This window comes from Cryptotermes secundus, unplaced genomic scaffold (genome assembly GCF_002891405.2).
Source record: "Cryptotermes secundus unplaced genomic scaffold, Csec_1.0 scaffold899, whole genome shotgun sequence".
Taxonomy (NCBI): Eukaryota; Metazoa; Arthropoda; class Insecta; order Blattodea; family Kalotermitidae; genus Cryptotermes; species Cryptotermes secundus.
In genome coordinates this window covers 400,791-410,817 of record NW_019731283.1, presented here as the reverse complement: position 1 = coordinate 410,817, position 10,027 = coordinate 400,791, and the positions used below count along the sequence as shown (strand labels likewise).

At 36.3% G+C, this 10,027-nt stretch overlaps 1 protein-coding gene across 1 annotated transcript; it reads right to left on the bottom strand.

Annotated features, from left to right (window-relative positions):
• Positions 1–7,117: 7,117 nt before the first annotated feature.
• On the bottom strand, positions 7,118–9,936 carry LOC111866947 (ras-related protein Rab-18-B). The gene is made up of 5 exons (XM_023856336.1): positions 9,603–9,936; positions 9,350–9,467; positions 9,047–9,238; positions 8,079–8,204; positions 7,118–7,693 (listed from the first exon to the last, which is right to left on the bottom strand). The coding sequence occupies exons 1-5, from the start codon at positions 9,662–9,664 to the stop codon at positions 7,574–7,576; spliced, it is 618 nt and encodes a 205-aa protein (XP_023712104.1). The 5' UTR covers positions 9,665–9,936; the 3' UTR covers positions 7,118–7,573.
• Between the last annotated feature and the right edge of the window lie 91 nt (positions 9,937–10,027).

Sequence of the window (10,027 nt, the reverse complement as noted above, 5' to 3'; positions counted from 1 at the left end):
AACAATGATGGATGATGTGTCAAGTTCACAGAAAAGGATGAAGCATGAGTCATGCCTCTCTGCTTTCCCACAGTCTACAGCTGTGATTCTCCTGCCAAAGTCTTGCTTAAAAGTTACTAATGTGCCTGGAGTTACCACACAAATGCATTTAGCAAGCTAATGTTTGAAATTCAAATGAGTACATATAAACACAAGACTTGAGGCTTTCAGTGTGATGGAATGCAATGTCTTCTCTGACAATCGTCAGCATGGAACATATTTGAAACATTTTTGTCTTTATTATCAGGGACTGATAAGAGTTATATTATCAGATATGAATAATATATATATTATTCTGGCACAATGAATAACAGTTATAATTTATTAAACCACCTAATTTGTTTACACAAAATTGTATTGTACTACTGTGCTGTGAAGTGTGGAGCAAATACAGAAAATTTTGCAACAATTATATTACCTTACATTTTTATACAAGTCCAAGGCATTTTTCATGTTGTTTACATTTGTACAGTAAATTATTCGAAATACATGTAAGACTCTGAGAACCTCACACTTCTATTTCACCAAATATACAATAAAAAAAAAATGGAAACATAATTACAGAAACAAAGAAAAAGTTCAATGCTCATTTTCAACCCAGTGATCAGGGAATTTCAAACTCTACTTCAAATCAGACAAACAATGAAAGAATACATACAAAAGTAGGGTAAATCATAATTCCTTATCAGCCTTCCTCTATTTCAACGAATGAACATTACCTGAATGTTCACTGTAACATCAACGGAAATATCAATGGCAGTTCTTGTTATAATTGTGAGAACTGAAGCAAATAATCTTTTTATGATAAACTTCCTTTTCTTTCAATCCAAGGACTGGCTGCGACAGTACCATTCTGTTTCAAAACTGGTCCTTCCATCTACATTTCGGTCATCCCAGAATGGTGTGACGTGGTCTGACAGCTACAAAGAGGAACTAGAGAAAGCGTCATTGCTGGGCAACAGCACCAGAGCCATTGCTAAGCAATGTACACATGCAACAAGGGAAGAATTGTTGGAAGTGGTATGTTCTATGTGGTCCATGCCAAGGCTACATAAGGAATCTGTGGAAAGGTGTCAGGAGAGAAAGTAGGAGTGGTCAGTCAGTGACATAAGGATGAGTGGTTGATAGATACAGTCCAGTTGAGTGAAGGTGTGAGTGAAGCACGAGAGCAAAAGAAGCTCCACTGTTGAGAACCATAACCTAGCAATGCCTAGGGAAGACTATAACAGACTGAGGCAGTATGTACTTCAGTGATTGAGAGGAGGACAAGAGAAGTTGAGCTGTTGCAGTTAGTGAGAAAAATTAACAGTGCAGTGAACTTCAGTGCACAAAAAGATGGCTAGTAAAGACACTGAAATTGAGAAAGGTTTGTGGACTTCATGGTATTGGAAACTAATAACTGAGACATCTTAAACATGGCCACTGGTACATGTCACATTTATTTAATCACCATCATTGATCACTGCATTTTCCAAAGCTTTGGAAGCAAGCAAAAGTTATAACATTACTGAAACCTGGTAAAGACCCAAAATTCCCTCAAAATCTATGTCCAATTAGCCTCTTGTCCACAACAGGCAAGCACTTCGAGAAAGTTATTCTGAAAACAGACCAAAGGCACGTTTAAGAAAGAGGCCTGCTTAATGCAAGCCAGCTTGGTTTCTATGCCCACCACAGCATGACACTTCAATGTATGAGGCCTATGGACCACATCACCTTAAATTTCACAATAACATGTCTATGGCTGTGACAGTCTTGGACATTGCAAAAGCCTCTGATACAACATGGACCTTGGCTTGGTATATAAATTATCTAAATTAAAATTTTCAGTCAGTCTAATCAAGCTTATTAGTTCTTTTCTTTCTCACAGAAAATTCCAAGTCTCCACTGAACGTGAAATATTTGCACCAAGGTTCCAACCTGTCCTCCACATTGAACAGTATATATAAATGATACACCCCAAACACCTGGTGTCTTTCTAGGTCTCTCTGCTGATGACACCTGCATGTGTGCGAGAGACTGCAAAGGGGTTATATTCTCAGGAAGCTGTAGTGAAGTATCACTGCTACTGAGATGTGATTTGAGCGCTGGAACATAAAGATCAATGAAGACATGACTCAGGCCATCTACTTTTTTCATAGACTTAGGCCCCCTGAGGCTCATCTTACACTGAATGGATGGAATATCCCTTTTGTCAATCATGTAAAATATATCAGTGTAATCTTACCAGCAGAAAGTTCCCAAAACAGAAGAACTTCCCCCACAAATTTCACCGAAACCAGAGGTCAATCAAGATCAAGACCTAAAGCCCAAGAATTTATCAACAACTGAATCTTATTTAAGAAACGATTCAATGTGGCAAGACTTCGATGCTGGCGGTTTCTTGGGTTTAACACCCTACGTTTGTAGAAATGAATTTGCTGTGACAACAGAAGGCTTTATTGCTATTTCTGAGAGGGAGTATGTTTTACTTCTGTCAGCTGACAGAAATTTTGGAAAAAACATTTCAAAAAGCATGTTTGTTTGGTATTTGACAATGAATCTATATGCACATCTTTTGGCCATTCGAAACCACCAGGACCTAAATAGTTACAAAGAGATTAGGTTCCTCGACTACCTCCGCAGCAATAATTATCCAGTTTCAGCCCCAATGGAGGAATGCCTAAGATCAATTGGTGATGTGAGAGACCTTGCTGGAGCTGATTATAGACTAGCCTTCCCAGTGGGGCCAAATGAAGGCCACTTTGGCCAAATAGGGCCATTGACATACTCATATTATGAGTCAATGCCTGCACCAATTATTTGTGCAGAGCAAATTTGACAAGATCTGATATACATGACTCACTCAGCTATAAATCCAACTTGGGATGTTCCTGAAAATATACATCCAGAAGAAGATTGTGGACTACCAACCAAAAACTTACTTGGATGTGGAAGATCCACTGCATTATCAACTGAGCAGTGTGCCACCTTAGAAGGAGCTGGTGTGACAGAATACGATTTTGGAGTCTCAAACGTCCAATTTCAAATGAATCAACCACTTTTTGAATGGACTGGTGACTTCGTCAGACATGCTGAGACTAATCAAACCCTTTCTCAGAAACAGAACTCAATACGTAAAAGTAACACACACAGAAGGCAATCGTATGAAAGAATATTTGTCAAGTAGCCTCCCAGTGAGATACGGAGTCCCCCAGGGATAGGTCCTTGGCCCATTACTCTTCATCTTGTATATAAACGATATCCCACATCTAACACAAGGCAGACCAATAATGTATGCTGATGACACATCAATACTGAATGTAGGACAAGATATGAATGAGCTCCAAAATACAACTTCAAATAATATAAGGAGTGGTAGAGCAATACTTTGAGACAATTTATTTATAAATCCATCCAAAACTCACTATATTCTCTTCCAGACAAAACAATGCAGGCAGGATAGTAATCTAAAAATTCTAATAAAGAACAGGGAAATATCAAATGTAAAAAGCACAAATTTCCTGGGGGTAGTAATAGATACAGTAGTACCCTGAGCTGGGAATTACATATTGAAAAAAACCTGCAGTAGAATTAGCCATAACCTGTTCGTAATTAACAGGCTATCTAAAATACTCGATTTAAAGGAAAGAGGAATGTTGTATTATGATTTGATCTATCCTCATCTATCTTATGGAATAATAGTATGGGGACATAGTGCTAAGACCCTCACTAGAAGAATTTCTGTACTCAAAAAAAGGGCAGTAAGATATATTGCAGGGCTAAAACATCTGGAATCATGCAGGGATAGCTTTATAAATCTAAAGACACTAACAGTATACTCACTATATATACAAGAAACAATCCTATATGTTAAAAAAAAAAAGTGTAACTGCACAGTGAATGAACAAATACATAACGCAAGAAATAATCAAGACTATCATATATATGGGAACAACTTAGAACTTTATAATAGTAATCCTTCAGTAGCTGGCTGTCTCTTTTACAACAAATTGCCTTACAACATAAAAGAAACAGAAAACAAAAATCAGTTCACAAGGGAATTGAAGAAGTTTACTTATTCAGAGGTACTACTACTCAATGGAGGACAATGAACAATGAATTCTTGAATATTGGCTACTGATATAAGCAGAAATATATAGTATATAATGTATAAAATGTTGTATATCTTATATAATTTTTTAGTATTAAGATTGTTGTAATTTAATAATGTATATTAGCTGAAAGACTTGTCCTATATCATTGTATCATGATCTACAGGATTAATAAAAGAATGAATGAATGAATCTTTCCTAAGATGATTACATAGAGACTGCACACAGAAATGATCAAAGCCAAGGCCTTCAGAAAATTTATTAAAACCTACTCCTTATTTGAAAGTGAGCGCTTAAGTGCAAACATTAACCCTCCATAAAGCACTGATTAGATCAGTAATGACTTATGTTTGCATCACCTGAAAATTAGCAGCAGGCAGATACCTCTCAAAATTGCAGTGCCTGCAAACCAAGGTTCTACGCACCACTGAAAGTTTCCAAGGTGCACACCGGTCTGCAATTACACATGGCTTTCAACCTTCCATATGCATACAATTACATAATAAAACTGTGCAGGTAACAAGCATAAGTCATAGAAAATCATGAGAATGAACATGTTCACAGTATAGGAAAAGGCAAAGCCAGATACAGGTAATATAAGAGGCTTAAACTTGGTGGTGATCAAGCTTATCACCATTCAAGTGACAAAGCTGCCATTGTAGCATAAGATAAGATAGGCATGATCTATTTTTCAAAGCCAGGACATACAGAGGACCTGTATATAGTGCAAAAGTAAGAATTTTTAATAGCACACTATATGTGTGTGATCTGTACACTTGACAAAAGCAAAGTCTATTCACAAGAGACAAACCCAGCCTCTCATAAGAGAGGGATGTTACCTTCAAGGTTTCAGTTGAGAAAATAAATTTCTGGTCATTATCCCCAAAAAGCTTTGCGCCAAGATGAATAGACTGGCGGTAAAATGCCACTCATAAAGTAACTCTGACTTCAAGTTTAGTTAGTTTGGCAGTTGAAAGCTTGTTAGTTCACCTCAGGAGCTGCAGCAGAAAGGCGCCAGCCAGCAAGGACACAGCCGCTGGACAAAGAAGCCAAGGACACTACACCGCTGAAAGCCACTACCTAGCAGCAGAGTGAAGAATGCAGTGGAGAACACAAGTCTGTGTGTTAACAGTGATTTGTAAAGTGTAGTCACAAGTTGTCTAAGAGTTCAATAAACCTGATGAATCCCATCAAATCTTGAGATTATTATAAACAAAATACCACAACACTTTAGGACAGAGAAAAGAGAAAGTGGACCAAGTTTCATGAAAATATTCACACAAAGGAAGGCGCTTGGCAATATTACATATGAATGGTGCCATAAATATTTTTCTGTAAAAAAAATAGTGAATTCAAAGCAATTAGCACAATTTCTTCAACAACACAAAGATTATGACTGTTTTATACCACTGACCATGATGAGATCAATATGAATGTCAATTCAGCTGTTCAAAATAAAAATGATCTAGTTTGACAATCTTAGTTTTAATTTTTAGGTACAACTTCAATGATTTCTGATAAGTTGCCTGATCATGTTTTTGTTTCCAATAGGCTCTAGTACTTTGTAACATGCTCTTTAATGACTGTTTACAATACAGAGCTCAAAATGAAAGACAACAGCCACTTAAATGATCATCTACCTAAGTATTACAAGCAAAATAACTCAAAATGCTCCATTATCTGAGAGTTCACTGCTGTGGAATTAATCTGTGGCTTCCTTATATCAGACAATAATCCCACCAATCAGAGCAATTCCATATCACTTTTAATGAAATACTCTTCTCAACTCCCCTCCCCCCAAATTAGAATAAGATGGGGCTTATAAAATTAATGTAGAGTATCAAGTTCAAAAATGTACACACTGATAATTGATTTTTCCAGTGCCATTGTAATGACAGACTTTGAAAGCAAAATTTCATGATCAACCATGTGCATAATATATATGTCTNCTAAGGGACCCAACTGAATAGGTGTTTTCCTTCACCTGAGGACGGAAACAGATCCAGTTTCCGAAACGTCGTGTTTTTATTTGTTATCTTAAAAACCAGGACGATGGATAAAGTCCAAAATCCCAACATATCAGTGTGTTATACACCATCGTCAGAATCCTATAGTAACTACATATATGTCTCTGTTAAAAGGATTAGTGAAATGCCTCTTCTACTTAGTGACACTGTTTACAATCATGCCATGGGTCATGAAAATGTTGTCCTTCATCACTGATCACATCCTACTCTCACTTGTAAACATGATGAAGGAAATATGTTAATGCACTATAGACAGCCAGGGGACCCTATCCTTGAAACCAGTAAGAAACAATGTAGCTGATTAGAATGTGTGTGCCAATTCCTTGCATTCTGTGCTGAAAAATATACAGGTAAAAACTACAATAAAATGATCATAAAATAAAACTAAATTCTTCTGCAATTTATAATACACACATCTGTAACCAATTAAATGTTATGCCTACTTAATCACAGATAAAAAAGCAGCACATAAACTGCCACCGCTATTCAAAAAATAAATGTAAGAGACTGTACCTGCAACACATTAACACCCCTCTCTCTCTTTACATTACATATTTCAGGAGGGTCTTACTTTCGAAACCATCATTCAACTATACGTTCCATACCTCAACTGTTATTTTGTTCTACCTACTGGATTTATTTAAAATAAATGCTATTTAATTACACTAAATTTATAATAATAATAACAAAATGAAAAATGAAAGGTCATACTTCATTCCTTGTCAACATGTAGACCTCAATACAATATTAATGCCACAAAACGTCCTAGTTGCACAACAAGACAGATCACCTATGTTTATAGATAAATTGCAGGTGTTGCGTTTTTAGCTTTGGGCATTCTGCATTGGAAATCAAGGCCACTGCTAGTCTTGGAATTGATTCCTTAAGGGGGCATTACTTAAATTATCACATAATATAACATAATAGAGTACAGAACACTAAAAATTATAACACTTTAAAAATGTTGCAATTCTTTATTTACAATGAAACAGCTGAAATCCTGCACACTAAGGTATTGCCACTTAATTCAGACTTGTATAAACAATTTTAAACCTCAATGAAAATATTTTTAACAAATGAGGCAAAACTAAATATCCAGATAGCAGCACAAAATGACTGGTTATAATGAAGCCACTAAACTGAAGCTATTAGGAAATGCTGAAACTTTACTTTTAAATTACAATGTTAATTATATTATACTAAAATGTATGCAAAACAGAATGCACTAAATGCAATGTTACAATTGGATTTCAATGTATTACCAAACAGTTTGTAAAGAGTTTCAACATGAGACGAATACTGAGTAACTCAATACTCAGTGCTTCCACCTGAATGTGAAGAACTCTGGAACTTGCAACCCAAATGACAGCTAGTGTTAAATGTGATGCAACATCCTGCCAGTACAAGTTAATCACATTATACCAGTCTGCATTTCCAACCACCACAGCTTGGCACCGATGGCGGTTCATGATCATGAACATTTACTCTATCACTACTTGTTCCATACTTCTCCCAGAGGCCAGGTGTTTGGATTATCTGAAATAAATACACAGACACATCCTGTACATCTCTGGAGATGTGAATGTCATTCCCATTCTTTATTTTGGGGCTCATCATCAGACCAATGCCCTCCAAGACTAAAGTGACCAAAGTGTGACACTGACCACTAACCTCTAGCCAGTCCTGACATTAAAATATATGGAACCATATACCATATTGCATCCATCAAATTTGGAGTTGTACCATGCATTTTGATATACAGATATACAAAAAAGTCTGTGCAGTTTCCATGACCATATCTGCAAACTGGTGCTTATGCATTTACAGATGTTTCAGTTGGAAGTGCAAGGTGTTCATAATATTCACATTTTCAACCACATTTGCTTATGAAGAATTAACATAAACAAAAGCATATGCTAACCTTTCGAACCAATTCTTCAAAGGCGGACTGGACACCGAATTTTGTTTTCGCACTTGCTTCAACAAACATTGTTTGATGCCTTCTGGCAAAGTCCAAGCCTTTCTCTCTACTTACCTCCCGGTTCTCCTGCAACAAGAATCATAAACATTTCACACCACCTGCAGTTAATATGGGGATTGAAAGGTTCAGTTAACTGTAGAAACAAAGTCTTATGGTTTAAAGTTACTAATTGCAAATGAAATAAGACAACTGAAACCCACTCTCTTAATAGCCATAGGTGATAACATAATCAGGTTCTCTTCCATCAAGGAAGTAGTTATGAATGGATTTAGCTCTGATAAATTTAAACACATAATATACTGTACAGAACAATAAATAAATAAATAAATAAATAAATAAATAAATAAATAAAAAAGCAAAGACAACCCAGAATCAGTGATAGTTTTGTGGGTAAAGTAAGTCAGAATTGTTTGGTCTAGTAATGTTAAAGAATCGTAAGTAACAGCAAAATTCATTTATATAATTTCTTAGTCTTGGTCAATTCCTTTCTTCCTTTCAGAAAATATATCAAGTTTGGAATGGAAAAAATCCTGACCAATATAGCTTTAATAACAGTTATATTCTCCAGGCATCCTGCTTAGGACTGATCATTATACACGATGGGACACATGCACACATCCAATGAAAGGCATAGCAATAATATGTCTATACCACATAATAAAAGATGAAACAACTAAAAAGTTATTTTACACATCTGTTGGTCCTGTGCAACATGTGCGAAAAACATACTGTGCAGGGACTTTTGGCACAACTTTTGAAACTGCCCGAAGATCACAGTAGTGACACTGTACAATAAGCACATTAGTAAGCTCTGCTATTGGTCAAATATATCCATAATCAAAATGTGTACACAGCAAACTGTTCAGTAATTATCTAATAAAAATGTGGAAAAACTAAAAAGAGCCTACTTTGTCAATTTTATTTCCAACAATCATCTTAACAACATTGTTCCTTCTAGAATACATATCCAATTCCTGAAGCCATGTTTCAAGTTTTGTAAAAGTCTGTAATTTGGTCACATCATATACCAAAACTGCACCCTGAGCATCACGATAAAAACTGGGACTCAAAGCACGGAACCTTTCTTGTCCAGCTGTGTCCTAAAAAAAAAAAATATGCATTATAAAAAAAATATTACTGCTTTTAATGCATATGCACACACATTCAGCACACCAGTGACCAGTGAAACAGAACTGTGTTAACATATTTACCCAAATTGCTAAATTCACAGTACTGTCATCAACTGTGACTTCCTTGAGCTTGTAATCAACTCCAATCGTTAAGGGTTGGTCAGGATTGAAATCATCTTCGGTGAATCGCAGGAGGAGGCTATAATAGGGGAGTGGGAAAAACGCAATATTTATGCCTTACAATAACACATGTATTACAAAGCGTAGACAAATTACTGAACTGATTCATGAAACAAATTAAATGTTGATCTACTAGCAGTGTGAACTAACCAACCTTGATTTACCCACACCAGTTTCTCCTACCATCAGAAGTTTCAAAGTCACTTTTCCGTCCATTTCAGCACCAACTTACAAAATAATGTCAGTACCTAAACACAACTATATGTCTGTAATACATGTGCAATCATACAACCTCCATGACTTAATTTCATTTTCAAAATATTACATCGCACTGCGCCCGCAAAAAAAAACTTCTTTTGAAAAATATACAACAACACTCAACGGCCAACACTTTTCCTCCTTCACAAAATGATCGCATGATGATGGAGCTCGGCGGCCTCGGCGGAGTTAGTAGTCCAAAGAATTTTCGATGCAATGCAAATTACTTTGTAGCTGCCGTGGTTGCGTTGTTACTGTCTCTGTGGCCATGTGACTGACTGAGTCCGTTAATCCATGGATCACCAAGCAATAGTCTGTACG